This window comes from Sminthopsis crassicaudata, chromosome 1, assembly GCF_048593235.1.
Source record: "Sminthopsis crassicaudata isolate SCR6 chromosome 1, ASM4859323v1, whole genome shotgun sequence".
NCBI lineage: Eukaryota > Metazoa > Chordata > Mammalia > Dasyuromorphia > Dasyuridae > Sminthopsis > Sminthopsis crassicaudata.
The window spans coordinates 267,146,790-267,170,277 of NC_133617.1; the positions used below are offsets into that span (position 1 = coordinate 267,146,790).

The window sequence follows — 23,488 nt, forward strand, 5'->3', positions numbered from 1 at the left end:
AGCTTATTTTAAAATGGAAGAGACAAATAGGTATAAAAATATAGACAGCATAATATACACATTTTTGGTTTTGTTTTTATTATTCAGTTGTTTCAGTAATATTTATATTTTTGTGACCTCTTGGCAAAAATACTGCAATGGTTTGCTATTTCCTTCTCCTGCTCATTTTCTAGATGGGGCAACTGAGGAAAACAGGATTAAGTGATTTGCCATGGTTTTTTCTGTAATAGAACAGAAAGTTAAGGCTTATTTTGGATTTTTAGAGCAAAGAAAAATAGTGAGAGTAAAAGCTGTGATCTTCACTCATTGCACATGGCAGAAAGAGCTTGCAGAAAAATCTGTATAGCCAGTTTCTAAGAAGCGAGTTCTTTTGACCATGCCAGACATGCATAGGTGGCCAATCTTAGCCATGGTAGGAAAAAATAGACTGCTGTGTGACTCTGTTAATCAATCTGAACTCATGCAGGCAAACCCCTTATAAACTCTATAAATTAATTAAATAAAAGAGAGTTTGGAAGGGAAGACATTATCTGTTTGGGGGGAATCAGGAAGATGGTGATCATCTTAAAAGAAGAGACAGAATCTATGAGTTGGTGGTAAGAAAGTAATATATTCCAGGCTTGTGAGAGGGCAAGTGCTTAGGAGTGGAGACAAAAAAAAATGGAATATCATATAAGGAGTAGAGAAAAAACCAGTTTGCCAAGGTGAAGGGAGATACTATTCAGGGAGACTAAAAATATCTGTGGGGGCCAACTTGTGTAGGACAAGTGTTAAACAGTTAAACAGAGTTTAACTCTTTAAAAAAGTTAAACAGGATTTTCTATTTTATCCTAGAGGAAATAGGAAGCTGTTAGAGTTTATTGAATAGAAGAATCACCTGGTCACAAGGTTAGATCTGTGCTTAGAGAGAATTACTTTGGCAGCAGTGAGCAGGATGGACTAGAGTGTAAAAAGATTTGAGGCAGACATCAAATAGGAGACAGTTGCAATAATTTAGGCAAGAAGTAAGGAGGGCATGGCTTAAGACAGCAGCTATGTGAGAACAGAGAAGAGATCATACATGAGGGGCATTATCATCATTTAAAATATAGCAATATTTGACAACTAATTTGCTAAGTGGATTGAAGTTAAGTAAGAAGTCCATGTTATTTGAGATTATATAGCTAGTAGACTGGAAGAATAGTGGTACCTTCGAAAGAAATAAGGGAGTTTGGAAAAGTAAATGATTTATGGGAAAGGATAATCAATTTTACATATATGGAGCTCAAACTATCTCTGGAACATCCAGTTTTAAATGTCAATGGGTGATTGATGGTGCAGTACCAAAGCTCCAGAGCTTCAGACTAGATAAGGATAGATAGATAGATAGATAGATAGATAGATAGATAGATAGATAGATAATGATAGACAGAAATATAACTTACAGTCATCTGAGTAGATATGATAATTGAATTCATCAAACTGATGAGGGTCTAGTGAAGATTCAAAGACAGAAAATGTAGAGGAAAAATAAAAGACTTCAAAAAGAATCTTGGGAAACAACCATATTAGAATGATAAACTAGTAAAAGACAATGAAAAAGAGAGGTCAAACTAATAATAATAATAATAAATAATATTTATATAGCATCAGGCACTGTGCTAAGTGCTTTTCAATTATTTTCTAATTTGATCCTCATAATATCCCTGAGAGAGAGATGCTATTATTATTCTCATTTTACAGATGAGGAAACTAGGGCAGATTCACAGACCTAGCAAGTGTCTGTGGTCAAATTTTAACTTGGACTTTCCTGATGACTCCAAGTTCAGCATCCTATCCTCTTCACCATCCAAGCAGAACCTGAGTAAGGGATGTATTATAGTAAAAACCTTGCAGGAAAGAGTTTCCAGAATCAAATGCAGCCCATAATTCAGGAAGGATTAGAGCTAAGAAAAGATCATTAGATTTGGAAACTAAAAAGATAATTGGCATAATACTAATCATTAATATTTACAAATTGATTTAAGGGTTGCAAAACCTTCATACAAATCTCACTCAAACCCTACAACTATCCTAAGAGGTAGAAGCTATTATTATTCCTTTTTTACAAGTGAGGAAATTGAGGCTGACCAAGATTAATATATTTGGCCCAGGAAAAGAAACTTTTATGGTTTATCACTTTATTCACCATGCCACTTAGTGGACTTCAGCTGATGTCTTTGGAGAGAACATCTTCTATGGGGTATCCAAATCCAGAAAAGAGTTGAGGAGTGAGCAAAAGGAAAGTAAGTAAAATTGGCCAATGTAGCCATATCTTTTAATGAGTGTGACTGAAAAAGTGAGGGGAGATGTAGCACAACTGCTTGAGAAAATAATGGGCTCTAGTGGAGACTTAAGGATGGAAAGACATGGGTTTGTTGGATGAGAAAAAGAAAGGAAGATGTTCACAGTGATCTAATTCATATGTAGTGAAGTACTCAATGCATATAGATAATAAATACTTCTGAATAGACTGCTGGACAAATCAAGAAACACTTTCCTAATTTATATGTCTATTTTTCTAAATTATAAGCAGCAATTAGAGGCACTATATTGACCCCAACAGAAAATAAAAATTATTGTTGCCCCTAGCCATCTAGAACCCCCATAAACACACTGGCCATCACTTACTTGGAGAATGAGAGTGAAAATTCAAACTTTCAGACTACATTCATTTACCATTATCCATTAATAATACTTCCTTTGTTCTCTTTTATTTATACTTCTTATTCTTTGCATGATAAATACTGTAACTTCAGTGTAATTATAATAAATGATCAAGAAATCATTTCCCATTATTGTTGTCTTGCATACTTACATATATCATCACCAGTACCATTAGCCATCAAAGGAAAAAAAAACATACACATATGTATGTATATGTGTGTGTATATATATATATATATATATATATATATATATATATATATATATATTATGTGTGTGTGTGCACACATATGTTTATAAGAGAAAGAATTCAAAGAAAGGAAGAGATAAAGACTATTTTTTCCAATACAGAAAATATTAAAATAAACTTAGGACTTTTGTAATTAACAAGGTTCTAAAATGTCACAAGTTTTGTCAAAATGAAATACATTTATTTAACTGCTAAATTATATCAATTACCATGAGTAACTTACATTATTACATGCTTCATTTTCTTTAATGATCCCATACCTGGATGAAGATTAATTCATTCTTGGTCTCTTTGGCTATTGGAATGCAGCTCGGATTACTCTGTCACTAAGTGGCTGAGTGGGTCTAAAGTTGTCTCCTAAAATTCCATCACAGCCCTCTAAGAGTTCTGCACCTTTAACATGGGTCCTCAGTCTTCGAAATTCTTCAATCTAAAAATAAAACCCAACAAAATCAATTAATAGGTCATATAAAATGAAATAAATCAGGATTTATAAAGGCTTTTAAAGAAACATTATTTTTAACTGATTTTAAAAAAGAAAAAAATCCTATCCATCCTTACTGGCCCCAAATTAGCCAACTCCTTCCCATCTAAGAATACATACAAGGGGAAAAAAGCATATACCTATTAGCAGAACAAAGATAATATCAACACAAATAACAAAGCCCTCAGTCTATTCATCAGTCTTTAAACATTCCTAGCTTCTCTTTGTGCCTTACTTAACAACAGCTTAATGACACCTGTTATATTATTAAGAACATAAGATGTTTCCTATTTCCACAACTCATTAGATAAGTTTAATAACTATATTGTAAAAAAGGATAAGAATTTCTCCATTTCATATTAATAGATAAAATGAAAATTTAAATGTAACATCTATATGTCTAATGGAAAAACTTTAATTAATGAAAAGATATTATTAATGTATTATTAATCAATATTTAACAATTATACTATTTTTCATTTAAAAAAGCTTTTCTTTATCAATAGACATCTAGGATTTTTCACATTGCTTCTATAATCCTCAAAGGTCATATATCAAACATATTTTAATATCTCTAGCATTTTTTGATCAAAAACATTCATGTGATATAAACCTAAGTTAAAACCAATTAAATTTGTCTAATAAATTGGTTATACTTCTGAGATCAAATGTGGCTTTTAAAGGAAAAATTTGGAAATCAATTATTTTCTTTTCACAGGGTCAAAGACATATAACTTATTTTTCCCATTGAACTCTGCAATTTTGTGGGCACAGACTTAGTGTGAAAATATAGGAGAAAACTACTAGCTTCTTCTCTTGGATACTGTGTCTTGTAAAGTGGAATCATGAGAATCTAGTGACTTGATTTGTAGATGTGCCAAATTCTAATATTTTTCCAAGCATTTAATAAAGTAATCTGACCAAAGAATTCATTACCTAATAACCAATATACTGGTAGAAATTTTGCAAGCCTCAAACAAAGTCACTATAGAGATGAGAAATAGGTAAATACATAGAGACAGAGGCAGAGACTTAAAATTAATCAACTAAAAACTAACAGAGGACATATGCCAGGGTAATTTCAAAGTTATGTCAACTAATTGATTGGTGATGTTAAAAGTTAAAAAGTCTACCCCAAATTAGAAGAAAGGATAAAGATAATAAAACACTCTATACAATTACAATTATAATAATTAAAATCACCTATTGAAGTTTTTGCTTTAAAAATTACAAATAGATAAAATTAATTATCATAATTTCTTATAATAATACAAAAGCTACCACAATGAAAAGCCTAGGCTTTTCCTGGGTTCCTGAGCTCCCAAATATTTTATCACCTTGTTAGAAAGACAAGACAGGTTTCTAATGGGGATTAAATGAGATAAAATACATAAAGTGTTCACAAATCTTAAAGCATATATTTTTAACTTTTTTAAAAGTAGCATGTTACATCATATGAAACAATGAATTTAAGTTAGGCGACCAGAGTTTCAACTTTACCCTTAACATTTTCCTAGCTACATATCATGAGAAATTGAATTAATCTGTGTGAATCTCGGTCTCCTCTATAATGAGGGTGACAAAATACGCATTACCTTTGTCATAGAGCTGTTGAGAGAATAATGCTATGTTAATGTGAAGTTATCATTATTACCACAATAGACAAACACAAACTTAAAATAAAAATTTAGACATAAATTGTTACAGAAGAATTTTGCAAATGATTACAAAATGTCATCAACCAACCCCAAGAAGAAATGGAAAGAAAATAAGGTCTGAATTGAGTTAGTTAAGATAAGATAAAAACTAAGCCAGCCTCTCCCCAGAATGTTTATAATTGAAACTGGAAAAATTCAATTGATGTGCAAACAGATTTATCACAAGTACTATATCAATCTAGTTTCATAATCTGTGATAGAAAGAACTACCACATTTAAGAATCCTAGAGGAAAATCATTCTTTCTCAAAGGCAATGAAATAAAGTGACTAGAGAAAAAGTAATACTCAATGGGAATGACAGGGATGACTGGGAAGAAGTGACACCATATACACTAAGTAAGGAAAGGAATGTCAGAAGGGGAATAAGGAGCAATTACCTAGCTCTCCTCAGCTCAGTGTAGGAACAGCACCACTACTACAGTGGCACACTTATCAAACACCTAATGCACTTTGCAAAGTACTGAGGCTGCAGAGACAAAAACTAAGAGTCTCTAACCTCAGAGTTTACATTTTACTGGAAAGAGGATATAGTAGACACAGTATAATTGAAAATTGTGAGTGAAAAAGTCAAAGAAAAGATCAAAGTATCCTAGGAATATTTAAGGAAAGAAATACCTCTGGAAATTATCTGGGCAGAGATGATAACTTAACCTGTAGTACATAAAAGAGATGAGATCACTGAATGAAAAAAATATATAAAGAGAAAAGAGCACAGAACAAAGCCTTGGGTGACACCTATACAAAAGCACAAAAGCCCAGCAAAAGAGATTAATAAGTAGAAATCAGATGGCTTTAAGGAAAACCAGAGTTCTCATAGTTTTAATTTGGAAATGTAAGTATAAATACTGTCAAAAACATGAAATACAGAACAGTGGAATCTTGTTGTTTTTTCAAGAGATATTCCATTTGGACTGCCTGTTTTAAGGTTTGCTTTGAAGCTTCTTTTGAAAACAAGTTAATTTTATATTTTCTTAATCTAAATTCAAAATGAACCTTCAAGTTTCAGGACTCAGCCTCAGACAGTTTTCCTGAAACAAGTCTCTTCTATCAGAGAAGAACTGAATCGACAGACCGACAGTCCCAAGTCACTGTAGTCTGGGAGGAACTCTTTCACAAGAAACCCTTCTCTCTGATCATAGCAACACTTTGAAGGCTTTCAAACATCAACAGAGATTGAGGGGGTGCCTCTTTATGAAATGTCAATTTCTCTGAAATATCCACCCCTCAAAATCCTTTAGCAACTTCAAATGATTTCAAGTGCATGCTGAGTTATCCTAGTTCTAGTTTCCTGAATGTTACTGCAATGGAAAAAAAGATATAGTGATAATTGAACAGAACAATATGTCAGGATAAAAGTCTTCACTAAAATATAAATGTCAAGATAACACAAGAGACCGTTACTGTCACATACCTTTGTATATATGACTTTTCTATTCTGCCTCCCCCCAAAATTTTTTATCTAAAATTCAAAAATAGGATAGAAATTCAATCCTTCTATTGGAAATGCTCCTTCTCTGACAGGTAGTACTTAGACTGGCAGCAGCTCACTGTAACAGAGATAAAAAACTACATGCTAATTGGTATAAAATATTTGTTCCATGCTTCACTGACCCAAAAAAACAGATAATTCATAAAAGTTCCTTTTTAAAATTGCCTACAGTATACATGTGGAAGAGAGCTAGTTTGCAAGTGGCTGAGATTTGGTCTTAATTGGCTTCTGGGGTTTTTCTTTTTATCCATACATGTGCCATCTAGTAGTTAAAGAATGGTTTTCACTTTTATTTGGCATACTAAAATTTCAAGAAAATAGAGAGAAATCTATCAAAATACTTTTGTTTCATCTTTCTTATCTTTAAAAAGCTCTACCAATGAGAAAAATCAAAATGTTCTTTCAGTATGCTGTTCTATTATTCCTTATATGCGCTTTTTAATAAATTAAAGATGAACTGCAAATCTTCTGCATTTATGTATAAAGTTATTTTTAGATACACACTCACTTCTACACACACATATACACATATGTGCTTGTGTATATATGTGTGTATGTGTAAAGAAGACATAAATTTTTCTACCTACTCCTATATACTCCACTTCTGATGATTTTCTATTCCATAAGTCCATTGCTACCAAATATTATTTCTTGTTAGAAACTGAAAAATATAAATTCCCAGTACTTTCTTGCTATTCTCCCCAAATATGTCAGTACAGAAACATGTTTTTTCTCATTCTATCCTCCTTCTTGAAGTACCTTTAGTGACATATTTTGTCTTTCTCATCCTTTGATGACTTAAAACATCATGATACAGTGGAAAATAGCATGAACCATATCCTTAAGGCGGGCAGCAGTAACTTTAATGGACATCATAGTATATGATGTACATACAATGTTCCATAATGCAGCCATTGTTTTCTGAAGCTTATCAAATGAACAGATAAGCCAGTTCTCGAGTGGATAGATAGATTGTAGCTCACAGACCTGAAATTGAAAAGATCCTTAAAAATCACCTAATCAAAAACATATTTTTTTTAATTAAGGAATCTAATCCTAAGAGAAATTATGTTACTTGCCTAAGGTAACAAAGGTAAAAAGTCTGAGAGTTACATCAAGGATTTTGGGAAGAGAAGATAGGACTCAACCTGGATCCAGAGAATAGAATAATAGCTCTATGGCTTCTGAAATTGTTCTTTTTAAATCAAATGTACATATCTAAAATACAGATGATTTTAATATATGTTAATGCTGCAATGATACACTATCCAGCCAAATGAATACCTTAGATATCTGTTTTCAACTCCACAAATTTTACACTCCAGTTCTTCTTTTAAAATCCATGATTACATTTGGCATTGTTTATTTCCTCTATTTATATGTATTAAAGACCTCAAATCACTTGGTATGATCTTTGAGAGTTATTCTGATAGAGGGCACATATATAGCATAATGGTTAGATTACCAGCCCTGGAGTTAGGAGAACCTTAAATCAAATCTAATCTTGGATAGTTGACATTTACTAGCTGTGTGACCCTGGATAAGTCACTTAACTGCAGTTGTCTCCCCAAAAAGAAAAAAAAAAGTTACCCTAATAGAAAAAAAAATCATAATTCACCCATCCTGAGATCGAGCCTCTTCAAAAGACCTATCATATGTCACCTATACAGTGATATCTAATTATCATGTCTATGAAGTAGGAAAATGTTGCCATCTAAATTTCTGAGGCTACAAAATGCATCTGAACTATGTAGGCTAGCTGTATCCAGATTTCACAAGCCAATCAAGCCTAGAGTCCACTCTGGTATTGTATCAGATATTTGGGATATTATCTTGATTCCCACCCCACCCAAACTCCAACCTTAAAGTCTAAAGAAGAGAAGGTGTCATCAGGTGGAATGACAAAAACTCAAATTTCTGTTTCCAAGATTTTGATGAATATACACACAAGAATATGGAAATGTTAAGATGTGCTTTTCTCCTCTGTCCTATTTTCTTGATTCGTTAATGGAATGGAATGGAATGGAAAGTGAGAAGAGATGAAAAAAGAGGAAGAAATTAGGTAAATTATTGAATTTGAAATGTGAGATGAACAGAAAAATATATTAAGAGAAGAGCAAAAAAAAAAAAAAAAAAAACGAAAGAGAGGGCAAAAAGAAAAAAAAAAACTAACAAATAATGATAAGCCCTGTCTAAATAATTTATGGATAGAGAGATGTGATGAAAAATATATTCTGGTCTTGGAATCTCATTTGCCAATCAGCCAACATTCTTGCTGAAAAACAGTTTTTAATCTCAGCTTTCTAATTTTTAGGCCACTGTTTCATCTTAAAGTTATTTAATGGTTATGACCATAAATGACTTGGAAAGAAAGAATTATATTCTCATTCAAATTCTATATAGAACAAGTAATTCTTCCAATCTTTTTTCCCTTTTCTATGGCATTTTAACCAGTATTAATATAAAAAAATTTAGCTAAACAAGAACTTACAGTTCCATATTCTATCAATTCTTGATTCTACAGGAGATATAAACGTTCTGTAATGTACTTAATTGTCAATAGTACAGCAGAGTAGAAAATTGCTTCTTAAATCAAGCTGTTTTGCAGTTTCCACAGTGAAGCATCATGATGAATAATTTTTTTTTACCTTGGTAATACAGATGCTGACTCTTTCCCTTAACGATATCCTGCAGCAGACAATGCAACTGAATATGCTGACTATTTACCATAATAATATCCTGCAGCAGTAGTTACCTAAGTTAACCCTATGATGTATGAAGAAAAATATTTTCTTTTACTCAATTCAAATTTTTAATTTATCAGGTGCATCAGATTCCTTGGGAACATTGTCTGTCATTCTTGATTCCTTTTGTTATTTTATATATCAATTAATTCTCCTGCTCATCTTTTCTTTCCCCTCCAAACCAAATAATAGTAGTCTTCTCAGTTTTTTTTTTGTATGGAATCTCATCTTCTGCCAATGCCTCCTATCATTTTTATTGTGCTCTGGACCTTTATATTTTTGCTCTGCCTCTACTGAAATTACATAAGAAGCAATGAATGAAGAATTCAAGTCAAGGATATGCTGATTTATATGCTGCCATTATAATATTTTGTAGATTATCTTAAATTCTCTTCTTAATATAGATGAACATTTTATTTCCCTTTAAAAAATCCACACTGCTGCACTTTGAACAGATGTTTTCATGAAGCTGTATATTAACAGCACCTAAATCTTTATCCTGAGAGGTTATAGCTAACTTAGAAATCATCGATGTGCATGAATAGTTGAAATTAGTACTTCTAATAAACATTCCTTGGATTTGGCTTCCTTTATGAAGAAATAGTTTGTCCTTGGCAAAAGAAAAACATTACTTAGTGCTTTAGGGATGGATTTTGCCAATGGTCTCATTTCTCTGAAGTAAGTAAAAGCCAAATCCATAAAGACATAAATCTGGCCCTTAGTTATTTTATTATATCACTGAATAACATGATAACAAAATATAATATCTCATGTATATATAATACTTTATATATAATTTCACATTAATATTGAAAATGCCATGATACTAAGGAGTCCTTTAATGAGATTCTAAATGAGATGGGAAATTTTCTCTTCTGTAGCTCAGCAAATTAAATCATAGTGATTTGCCATAAACTGAAATCCATTGTGGCTACAGAGCCAAGACATTTGGCTTCTTCATCGAATTCTCTGCCTGAAGAAAAATGCTAAGCAAGTAAGAACAAGGTTTTTATTCCTATCTAAAATATATTAGCAGACATATATTGACTTGTGTCTATCCATAAAGGTAGCTACATGTCTATAGTGACTATGAAAAAGAAAAAGAAAATTAGAGCATGACATGGATTGTAATCCTGAATCAGGATGTTATTTTGAGAGGATATGGTTTAATTCATATATTAGTACAAGTTATGGGGTTTCATGTGACTAATATGGACCCAAACCATACCCCTTCATATGTTTATAATAGCATAAAAACAATAAGTTACATTTTTACAAAGTTTTAAAGTTCACAAAGCATTTTTCTCTCAATAACTTTGTGAGGTAAATAAAACATGCATTATTATTTAAAATTTGCAGAGATTTTATATTCCTGGCACCTATCAGTAAATAAAACAACACTATCTGACTCAAAATATAGTACTTTTTTGTCTTCTTTTACTATATCACTCAATTTTTTAAACCTGCACAAGTTATATCAAAAGACAAACTTTGATTGATTAAAAAGTCCCAAATTCAGTCCCAAAGAACAGATGATAAAACATCAGTAGTAAGGTGGGAGAGTAGAGCTCAATAAGTATAGAATGTAATTTTCAGTGTCAGATATGACCACAGTGATTTTATTTTATTATCTTTCTTTGTTACCAGAGACCATTGCTAGATGGATTCAGTATGTCAGGAAATAATTATTATGTAAAAATAATAGGCAATAATGAATTTTTTTCTAAAAGAGAAAATTTAATTGATTTCAGAATGCTATCAAATCCATGATAGCATAATAATAATCATAATAAACCTGTCAAGTAGAGTAGTATAATATCAATATTATTATCCCTCTTTTACAAATGAACTCAGGTTCAAGGAAGTTAAATAACTCTACAATTCAGGTTTTTGGACTCCAAGATTAAAATATGATTGGGAAATATTTAACAAAAATAAATAAAATACAATAGGACATAAATAATGCTATTATATGACATTTTAAAATCAATATTTGGCCTCCAGAGATCTTTATGTATGATTTTGTGGACCAGTTTCTATAATTTTGACACCATTGTTGTAGGCAACCCTCTTACTGTTGTTTTTCAGTTACAAGATCATTTGGGAGTTTTCTTGGCAGAGATACTGGAGTGATTACTCAGTTTTTCTTTGGATCATTTTACAGATGAGGAATTGAGGCAAGCATGATTAAGTGACTTATCCAGGATCACACATTTAGTGTCTGAGACCAAATTTGAATTGAGAAAGATAAGTGGTCCTGACTCCAGGCCTGGTACTCTATTCTATTGGTACTCCACTACATAGATGTTTTAAGCAACTCTCTAGATTGTGAATTATAGAAAAAATGCTGGACTTCATTGGTATTGGGACTTTTGTCAACCATAAGTTTTATGTACAGATGAAATCTCTGACACAGTCCCTCCACTAGGTACAGTTGATAACACAATGGACTAAAGTAGTGAACTTGGAGTAAGGAAAACTCCCCTTCAAATTCTACCAAAAACTTAGTAGCTGAGGGATCCAAAGGCTTGATCTCTCTCAATTTCCATTTCTTCATTTGTAAAATGGGGGTAATAATAGCACTTATTTCAAAGGCTGGTCATGAGGATCAAATGAAATCTGTTTTGAAAATATTACATTTCTACTAAATAAAGGAAAAATCTTTAAAGTTAGAAGACTAAATTCAATAGTTCTTTTTTTTTTGGCTGATGCAATTGGGGTTGAGTGACTTGTCCAGGGTCACACAGTTAGGAAGTATTAAGTGAGATCAGATTTGAACTAAGGTCCTCCTGACTTTAGGACTAGTTCTTTATCCACTGCATCACCTAGCTTCCCCTTAAAAATCAACAATTCTAAAAAGAAAGTATAATATTGAGATTAGAACAGAAATGAGATAAACAGTAGGAGCAAAAGCATAAAGTCAAAAGTTAACTGTTGTGAAAGCACTTTCCATCCAATGTTCACTGATGACAACAATCAACCTGTACCACAGTGTATGGTCAATCATCTAGGAAGATCAAGATGGAAGCTACTATTTATTGTATCATTTCTCCTTCCTTATACGACTATTATGAAAAACCAACTGCAGTTTTCTTCTGTACTAGTTATTGTCCATCTCATAAATCCCCTGTCCCTTCTTATGCCTTAATCAGCTATTTTTCCTTTCTGTGCACTGACTCATTGAACTGGCATATCCATCTGTCACCAAGTCTTGTTATTTCTGCATTCACAACATCTTTCCACAGGCCCTGGCACAGGCCCTCATGACATCATTCCTGAGTCTTTTGGTTGGTAACCCTAGCACGAGTACATCTTCTCTTCAGCTGTCAAAGTGATCCTCCTAAAGCACAGCTCAGCCCTTCACTTAATGAATTCCAGCATCTCCCTATTATTTCCAGGATCAAATCTAAAACCTTCTGGCTTTTAAAAGCCCTTTATAATCTGTCTCCTTCCTACCTTACCAATCTTCTTAGCAACATTCAACAATGGCCTCCTTGCTGTTCCTTGAATGCAATAAGCCATCTCCGGACTCCATGCCTTTCCTCTAGCCTTTCCACCATACAAAGATGAATGATCTCCCATTTCAGTTTTGTTTCCTATCTCCCTTACTTCATGACACAGCTCAAAAACCACCTTCTTTGTAAGACCTTTTCTGATGCACACACACTAACACACCACTTGTAAGACTTCCTTCCAGTCATACTGTATATCTTGTATATACATAATGAAATTCCATGAAGTTTTGTAGAGGCAACATTCATGGAGAATGATACGGACTTGAGAAATCTCTGCCGTAAGTGTGGGGTAGATGTCGCTATTTTTTTTTTAGCTATTTTGTGTTTTTATATCTACTTTAGGTTGTATCCAATTTGGACTGACTACAGGAATATGTGACCTGTGTTTTTGTTCCTAAGAAATTAGGAACCCCTCCTTTGATGCCCTACTATTTGTATTCCTAACAGGAATTATCCAAGAGACTAAGCAGTTGAGATTGGCAACTATTGAACATAAAATGTCCCCATACTAATCTAATAATTTTTCTGCATGTATTGTTCTAAAGACAATCAGGCTTTCCTTTCCCTAAATACTTCTTGTATCCATTCACAAAACCATATTCTCAAGGAATAATACAAAGGGGAAAAAGCACTACTCTTACTGGAAAGTTATGTATCTGTTCTCTGGAAGAGTACAGTTCCCATGGGGACCCTTTTGGCCTGCTTATACATAAAATATAGAAGTATGTCCACTTTGATAGTAAAATTAACCATTCTAAGCAGCCTATGAAAGTGTTACTATAGAATGGTGTCTAAAATAACTATTTCTCCTAGTTTTGTCCTGCAAGTTTTAAAGAGTAAAGAGGGAATTAAAACCTTTATTCACCAAATTAAATTCTACAGACTTTTCAAAGTACTTGTTGTTTATAAGACACAGTGCTAAATTCTGGTTATACAAATACATAAAGAAAACAGTCTCTGACCTCAAGAATACTAAACCTCATATGGACCTCAATAACTTGTTATCTCATTTGATTCTCACAAAAAACTATGAGGTAAGTGCTATTTTTATTCCCATTTTATAGATAAAATGAGACTACCAATATTTTAGATAATACTTTACATATGTTATTGTTCCTCAAAACAACCTTACATAAAATATATATAATATATTATTCCCATTTTATAGATGAGGAAATTGAGATATGTTAAGTGATTTGTCCAGCAGTGTCTATCTTATCCTAAAAGAAATTGTTCCAGTGTATATATAGATACTATTAAAAACTATAGGGAGAGATAATTATTTGCTCTTATTTCTCCCTATAGTTTTCAGTAGTACCTATATTATAAAGCAGAATTAGTTGAATGCATATTTTAAAAATTCTTATTCATAGTAGGACTAGAACAATGATTTGATTATTATAGCAATCCTGTTATAATAAGCTCCTTAAACTCTTATTGTATCTATAGAACTTAATGATTTTTTTTCACTAACTCACTTATTCATTCAATCATCATCCATAGACTGACTCTAGAATATTACAACAGGTTGGTCATCCTTAGTCTAGGGCACCATTAGATGAGGAGATGTCACTGAAGTTACAGAACTAGTTGCATATATATTATTAACACCATCTCTAATAATATAAAAGCTATATGTCACAGCACATAGGAAAAAGTAAGATATAAATTAGCTGAAAGGAAAGAAGAAGGAAGGAAGGAAAGAAGGAAGGGAGGGAGGGAGGGAGGGAGGGAGGAAGGAAGGAAGGAAGGAAGGAAGGAAGGAAGGAAGGAAGGAAGGAAGGAAGGAAGGAAGGAAGGAAGGAAGGAAGGAAGGAAGGAAGGAAGGAAGGAAGGGAGGGAGGGAGGGAGGGAGGGAGGGAGGGAGGGAGGGAGGGAGGGAGGGAGGGAGGGAGGGAGGAAGGAAGGAAGGAAGGGAGGGAGGGAGGGAGGGAGGGAGGGAGGGAGGGAGGGAGGGAGGGAGGAAGAAAGGAAGGAAGGAAGGGAGGGAGGGAGGGAGGAAGAAAGGAAGGAAGGAAGGAAGGAAGGAAGGAAGGAAGGAAGGAAGGAAGGAAGGAAGGAAGGAAGGAAGGAAGGAAGGAAGGAAGGAAGGAAGGAAGGAAGGAAGGAAGGAAGGAAGGAAGGAAGGAAGGAAGGAAGGAAGGAAGGAAGGAAGGAAGGGAGGGAGGGAAAAGAGAGGAGGAAACACCTTTAGAGTTATACAGTCTAATTTCAAATCATTTATTTTATATAATATCAAAGAGCAACTGTAACTATTAATACAGTAAACATCATAATGATTTAACATTCAATGTATATAAGTAATAATTCTTCAAAGATTCTCTACATATCCCTAATGCTCCAAATTAAACAGGGTCTTACAAAAATGCAGCCAACTTGACGAAATGTTGCATTGTGCATATATTTTCCTTTAGACAAACCAATTTTTCAACTACATATTCATTTATGTATAAGGAAGACAAGGTTTTCCAAACCTATTCCCCAGGTAGTTTAATTTTAAAATTTGTCATCTTAAATTTGTGCACAAGTACCATCTAGTGGCAAAGCTTGGCCACTGCAGGCTTATGAGCCTTTCCAAGCAAAGCTAAAGACTGATAATATTTTGTGAATAATTATTGTTTTTCTTAGTTACTTGCAAAGTCCTACATTGTATTATAATTCAAAAATTTTAATTGTTATTTTAGACAGTTTTATAATAGATTCTGAATCTTATAAGTGATTAATAAAATGTTAAGTCTCATGGAAATAAGAAGTTTAAAGTAGAAATGTATCAAAAAGTATAAGGAAAAGTCACCTTGTGAATTTTAAAGTAATAGTGGCAATAGATTTCCTACAAAAGTCCTATGGAAAATAGAGAAGTCTAGTTCAGCACTGCTCTCCACTGAATTAAAACATTAACAACACAGATAAATTCAAACATTATAGCTAAAGAAACTGAGAAATTTCCAATTCCTTAGATGAAATTCATTATGATTTCATTGAATTTTAAAAGTTAAGAGTGATGAAGACAGTCAAACTGAGAAAGAAGTTAAATATTAATTGAGAATAGGATAATTTCAGGCAAATAATTAATGAAAAGTTTATACCTTATTATAGTTGTAATAGAAGATGTTTGTATATTACATTTTAGGAAATTACTTTAACTCAATCTTTCCTCTGGCAAATATGATACATGCAAATGGACAATGACATCACCAGAAACTTCAGTAGCCATATGGGTAAAACAGAAAGGTAAGTACCAGGAAATGTCATTATATGCTAGTATTACATTTATGCGCATAAATATTTAATTAATTATCCTCCATTCCCTTATGTGGTAAAATGGTTTAGGGATTATGTCATCCTTATCTTTGCATTTTTAGTACCAAGTGAGTCTTGCACATAATAGACCCTTAAGAAATGTTTATTGTGATGAACTGAATTGAATGTAAATGAACTGAATTGATATTAGTACATCAGTAAGTCTGAATGTGATTATCTTTTTTCACTGAAGAGGATACCTTTAAATGTTAGACATTTCTGGCTACAGATAATATTGATAAATCATGGAACTATATTACTGAAAAGGTAATTCTTAGTTTGAAATAAACACATGACAAATTCACAATGGTCTTTTTCTTTAGCAAAAAGTAGATTAATTTAGGAGAAGAGGTTACAGACAAAATAAGATCTAAAATAGGCACCAGGAATGTCAAATGGGAAATAGATTTGGGAGAGCAATAGGGTTACCAAGGAAAGAGTTTGGAAGAATTCATTAAAGAAATATGCCATGTACACCATTGACTAGGATGTTAAATCTATAAAGGAATTTAGCAGATGAACCAGAATTAATTGTTAGGCCAAAATTAGCACAAACAACACAATAGTAATCAAGAAAGTAAAGAAATTATCTGCAAATAAATTGATATGTAGACACTAGTAACTGTAGAAAAGTCATAAAAATTATAATTAGATTATAAAATATTATAAATAATAATCATATTTTTCAAAAAATCTTGTTGAATTTGGGGGCAGTTAAATGATATACTGGATAGAATGCTGGGCCTATAATCAGGATGAGGTGTTTTCTTGAGTTCAAATCTGGCCTCAGATATTTATTAGTCTATGACACTGGACAAATCACTTAATCTTGTCTACATCATTTTCTTCATTTGTTAAAAAAAAAAAAATTCTGGAGAATAAAATGGCAAACTCCACTTTCTTTGCCAAGAAATTCCCAAATGAATTCATGGAGAAGTGGATAGAACTGAAAAAACAATTAGTATTCCTACAAAGATACAGTTGTCTATCTTTCTGTGTTGATGAAATGTTGAAATGTTGGAAGCAGAGAGATAGATAAGATAATCCATATCTCAAAGTTTCTTGACAGTATTTCCACTGTCAGAAAAAATAGGTAAAAATTATTCTAACCCTACTGATTATGAGAGATTCATGTTTCTAGTCCCTCACTTTGCCTTTTACATGGCAAATTTTTAAAAACAGTTAAAGAACAATTAAGATTAATTCAACACATTTAAACTGACACATGGAAAAAGTGATTTCCTATACAATGTGATTTATTGCTACTATATATGCAGATACATATCATTCATTATAAAAGACAAATAGTTTTATGAAAAAACTATAACCAACTTTTGGCATAGTGAAGAATTGAAAGTAATTTCCAACATGGTAAATAGCCCACAGGAAGTCTATAAATGGTTTTAAAGCCAATCTCCTGAAAATTCCAAGAAAAATACACTGTAAAGACCTCAAAAAGATAATGTGACCAAATAGAAACACTGACTGATTACCTAGCAAAGTCAAGGAAAGCTATTTGAGATGGAAGGGACATAAAGAAAAGAAAGGAAACATTTTAAGATATAGAAAGATTAAACAACTGAAGAAAAAAAGAAATCATTAGAATATACCAGATAAAACAATGTGAATTCTAAAGAAGCTCATTCTGTTCTCATGGTCCTATTCTGTTCCTATTATCAACCATAATCACACACAAATGGAGGTCAGTTTCTTTAGACTATCTAGTTAGTATATTTAAGACAGATTCAATTTTCTCATTGTAAGTCTGGTCACACACCAAGCAACTTGGACACAGGATGCATGGGAGTTTGTTCTGGATGAGGCCCTCTCCCTTAGACCACACTAGCTCCTCCCTAATTTCTTCCAAACTCCCTGCATTCTGCCCTTACTTCCCCCTCTCCTTCCTCTTGAGCTTTTAAAAGTCATTCCACTCAAAAGCATGTTGCAAATGTCATTTTTGGATTTTGTCTGTGACCTTTTCATGTGAATAAAAGGTATCATCTGGCTATGAGAACACCTCTGTTAGTTCTTCACATTTAAAACTGCTCTCCCACTTTTTGATACTTCTTGTTACTTCTTCATAAATACATACTAGACTTTGCACCATTCAAAATAAAAGAAAAAAGAAAGAACCTGAATAGCTCAAAGTCAATAATTTTTTTAAACCTTTTGAATATAGATTTCTGTAGTCTCCAAGGAATTTTAAATTGTGGGTCACTCAAAGTAAGACTGATAGTTATACAATAAATTGAGTAGAGTACAACCTAGTTAACCAGTAAAACAATATACAAAAGAAATGATATAATAGATATAATTAGAATACTATATGAGGAGAAAAGGAAATGAGCTTATCATGTAGCACTGTACATAGATTGATACCTATGTACCTTATACTATAGACTAATCTAGTATTCATAAAATTAGAGGAGCAATCCAAGTACATCAGGTGGACTGTATTAAGGATTGATTGAGGTTCATGGATAAAATCTACCCAATATAAGGAGGGAGAGAGGGGTTGTAAGCTTTAACTTTGATCACAAATGCAATGAAGTATTGCATTGTTAGAGAGCTCCTCAGGGAATACCTGAACACAATTGCTCAGCAGATGTTGCTGCTCTTTAATCTCTAAAACTGTGGTTTGCATTATTAGAGATGTCAAATATGTGCTCTATGAACTTCATAAGGCCCACAAAATTCTTGCATGTGGCCCATATCAGATTAAATTTGGATTAGGTAAATGAAGAGATTCTTTCCCTCAATCTCTACCTAACCTTATGAGTGTAGCCTCAGACAAACCAAGACCTGTTCAAGGCCACTGGAACCAGAAGGCTCTAGAGGAGAAAGTAATGCAGATGACCTTGTACAGTCCTTCCTCCCTTAAACCCAATACACTTGCATGTCATGGCATCATCTCCCTGATGTCCTGGTCCTCTTCAAGAAAAAAGGACCAAAAAAAAAAAAATCAGAAAGCAGGGCTGGGAGTCAGAAAGATCAATCTTCCTGAATTCAAATTTGTCTTCAGACACTTACTAGTTATGTGACTCTGGGAAATTCGCTTTAAAATTAAAAAAAACTATTAGCCTCAGTTTCCCCATCTATAAAATGATAAAATGAGTTGAAAAAGGAAATGGCAAAACACTCTACTTTCTTTGCCAAAAAAAAATACGCAATGGGGTCACAAAGAAGCAGACATAACTGAAAATGTTTGAAAAACAAAAATATGATTCTGATATAGTGATATGTTAATAAATATATATATATATGTATATATGTATGTATATATAACCCAGTATACATATATATATACACATATATATACATATACACAAGTTTGTAGGTTTTTTTTTTAATTAAACATGAGGCTTTGCATATGATTTAGTGGCTCTTGTTTCCATTAGATAAGCCAGGGGGCTTACAAGTCAACTTTATAATATCTGTGTCCCTTAGATATTATCGAAGAGGCACCCAGTTAGTTCAAAGGAAGAGCATTTAATGAGATGATATATATATATATATATATGTATATGTATATGTATATATACATATATACATATATAGTATGAAAAGTAGCAACAAAACATTTCTCCCCTTAACCTGGAGTGCAGCCTTTCACAAATACTCAAAATCAATAGGAAAAGTGGATACACACTGGGTAGTCAAATGTGGAGACATACACAGATAGCCCATTTGGGCAAGGCACATGCTTAGAGGAGAAATTTATGTCTCTAATATTAGATGTGCACTGGTGTCTTGTGATGGCATTATCACATTGTTCCTATTGACATTGGTCTTATGGTCTGTTTAATGGGCCTATTCTCTACTTCTCTCTTCACTAAACCCTATGTTTGGTTTCTATAGAGTGTGGTCCTATTGAGCAATCTCATATGATTCTCTGTTGCTCTCTGAAGAAAAGCACTCTGTTGAGTGTGAGTATCTATTTAGATACTATTAGTATCTATATTATCTATATATCATATCTATTAGATACTATTAGGCTATAGTCCTTCCTTCAACTTCTGATTCAGCTGAATTAGCAAAGTATCTGTCAGATAATAAGTATTTTTAAAAGTTTGCTATTTATTGAGAAATTGTTATGTTAAGTTTAAGATGCATTTATTTATTTTTATTGGCTTTTTTGCTTTTCTTTGCAGGAGGAGACATTTTAAATACAAATGATCAAAAATAAATTCATTTTTTTCTTCCCTCAAACTTGACCTTCAATTATTCTCATTGACTTAAAACACTAAACCTTTATTCGAAAAAGATATGTACTAATCTAATGGATCCTTTACAGAAAAACTGTGTCATTTTCTATAGAAAAAAACAATAACCTTTAACTCACAATTATATTTTATAATCAGTTGAAGTACAAAATTTACCTGTATCTGGGATATAGTTAAAGGGTATCGAAATAAGATCCAGGTAACACCTTCACTGCAAGGTGGGATAGTAAGGGAACCTTCATATACCCAATAATCACGCAGAAGAGGATCTGTTATTGTGGGTTAAAAAAAAAAGCATAGTAATGTGTTAAACAATAATAATTATAGCAAACATTTATATAGTGCTTCAACATATGCAAAGTGCTTTGCAAATATCATTTAATTTCATTCAATCCTCACAGGAGCCTTATGGGATAGATGTCTTTATGATCTTCATTTTACTTATAAGAAAACCAAGGCTGAGAGTTTAAATGACTTGTCCTGGTATGCACATCTAATATCTGAGTAAGATTTGAATTCAGTCTTCTTGCCTCCAAGACTAGCACTCCTTATTGCTACCTACTTAATAGAAAGACCAAATAAAATGCCAGTATAATAATCCAAGATTTTACAAAACAACTACTTTTAAAATATACTTGAGATTTTCAATAGAGTAATTCTAAAGTTTTTTTTTCATTCAAGTTACTAGTGATACTGATATAACTCATAGATACTTATTTCATTCTTCTAAACTTCCATCGAGAAAAACAAACAACAAAAACCTGTGATAGATATGCCATTTCTTTGAAATCAGTCAATTTATTAAGATGGATAACTAAGAAAGACATAATCCATTTCCCCAAGAGGGGAAAAAGGGAACAATGAAAAAGTGCTAAGTACTATTTCAACACATAGAAGAGATAGGAAAGTTGAATAAACTAGAAAAATATAGGTAGAGAGAGTCAAATTTCTTGAAAAATCCAGAAAATAAGGGTTTAAACTGTTAATACTTCTTTTTTTCTTATTTCTTTTCTTTTATATTCTAGAGGCAGCTAAATGGATCGATTTATTTGGTGCTTCTTTGTTGTGTATAACATTGCTGCTGATAGAGATTTCCTCACCTTTTCAGTGAATGGTTTGTAAATGCACTTATCATCTCTCACAATGTCAAATCAAACCTGGGATAGAATGGTCTCTAGGACTGGCAAAAGGTCATCACAAAAGAGAGTCTCTAATCTTAAACCTAGAATTGAGTAAAGTATAAGTGGTATTCCTGAAGTTGAAAGGAGTAACCTTTAATGGGGTATGTCCACTTGTGCTAGCTAACTCTCCCAGTCTTGTGAAGATTAAAATAATAAATATTTTATAACTAAGAGATATCTCATAACTATTACTGTTGCCATTATTATTTTCCTCATTATTCATGGAGCTAACAGATTCCCTAACCTATTGACAAATAGGATTGTCCCATGTTTGCAGCTACTAGAATTTAGCGGATACCTTCTCTACTCATAGATGCTATATGATGAAAACTTATAACAAAAGTTTTTGAAAATACAAAGGTATAATTTCAGGAGAAAGTAATGTCAACTTGTGTTTTTAGTTACAATTCATTTTACAAATGTCAAGTGTGTTAAGTTACCACTTACCTGGTAACAAAGTATTTGGATTAAAGCAGGGTATTATTTTAGTCTTTCCCTGGGGGGAAAAAAGAGTACTAATTTATTTAAGTCATGTTATTTTCAAATATGAGGCATGAAAAAACACAAAATAAAGTGGCTGAAAAAATTTTAAATGGCATTCCATTAGTCTAAAATACTTGAAACTTTCAAATAATTGTTTTCTGTTTTCTGGTCAGAAAAATAATTGAAAAATTGATCCAATTAATTCTATTATAAATCTGTTTATTTCTAGTTTTCCCAATATCTAATTATTTTTCTTCTTAATCACCTTGTGGGAAACTTTCTCCAAGAATAAAAGTTTATGGGGTCACTGGCCTAGATAGATATATGCCAGATAGAATATAAGGAAAAGATCTATCCCATTATTCAAAGTTTCACATTTGAGATTCCCAAATGATCTGTTCTGGTATTTATAATTAAAATTAAAATTAGTCCTCTACGTATCCCAAACTGAACTTTAAAATATTAATTCTTTACTCAAAGCTTAAATCTGCTAAACTGAGTTTGTCCACCTTCTGTAAGTTTCATTGAGATTATATATACCTCCAAGAAATTGAACACATATATACATGTGTGTATGTTATATATGTGAATTCAGATCATTATTTTTCAATAGCTAATAGCATAACAGCTGAAGCATAAACATGAGCCTCTATAGCATTACAATAAAATATAAAGCAGGATGAGAGTGGCTCTTCCCAACCCTAAATGTATACCTTTAGACTAAAATAGATCTGAAAATTTATTCTTGCTTAAGTGTATCCTATGAAATCCATTCTTAAAATGACTCCAGGCTAGCCAAAAGAACATCTTAAGAAGTTCTCTATGGTTGTACATTAGGAAAACTCTTTTTCTCTGAAAGATTCTAGATGAGACCAAGTTCCCACAACCTTACTCTAGAGATGAAGAGAAAACATTTTAGTCTCAAAATTAGTTGTTAAATAAACCTGATATCCCTGAGTCCTTTTAAACCAAATAGACATTGCAACCACACCTTCTATGGCAGCAATATAAGACTAAACTAACCTCTCCAGATCCATGTAACTCAATATAAAGGGGTTTGGGGGAGAGCTCAGACAAATCATTGACTTTTCTCTGAGTCTTAGATCTGCCTCTTCACATTGTTTTTTTTAAATGAATATTCTTCAAAAAAATGTAGTGACTGACATTTTCACCTTATGACATAGGCCTATAAGGTAATATGACCCGCTCAAAATTTGATTGCATAATACATTTAAGACTTATCATTTACCTGAGTAGCATCTTTCAGGTTAATACTCTTTTTTCTTAACATAATCACAGAAAGTGTGCCTCATTGTACTTATAAGGCAGTAATTTTTTGATACTTGCCTCACGATTTCTGTAATTTATACAATTCTCCTAAGGTTTGGTTTTGTTTTTCCCCTTTTTAAGTAACT

The 23,488-nt window shown here is 32.6% G+C and overlaps 1 protein-coding gene across 1 annotated transcript in view; it reads right to left on the minus strand.

Annotated features, from left to right (window-relative positions):
* CA8 (carbonic anhydrase 8) overlaps positions 1-23,488 on the minus strand; it is a 152,675-nt gene that overhangs the window by 42,277 nt on the left and 86,910 nt on the right. Inside the window, exons 6-8 of the mRNA XM_074278741.1 lie at positions 22,038-22,086; positions 20,566-20,678; positions 3,196-3,365 (exon numbers count right to left, since the gene is read on the minus strand). Coding sequence (XP_074134842.1) covers positions 3,231-3,365; positions 20,566-20,678; positions 22,038-22,086 — 297 coding nt within the window. The 3' untranslated portion in view covers positions 3,196-3,230. The remainder of the gene's footprint in view (positions 1-3,195; positions 3,366-20,565; positions 20,679-22,037; positions 22,087-23,488) is intronic.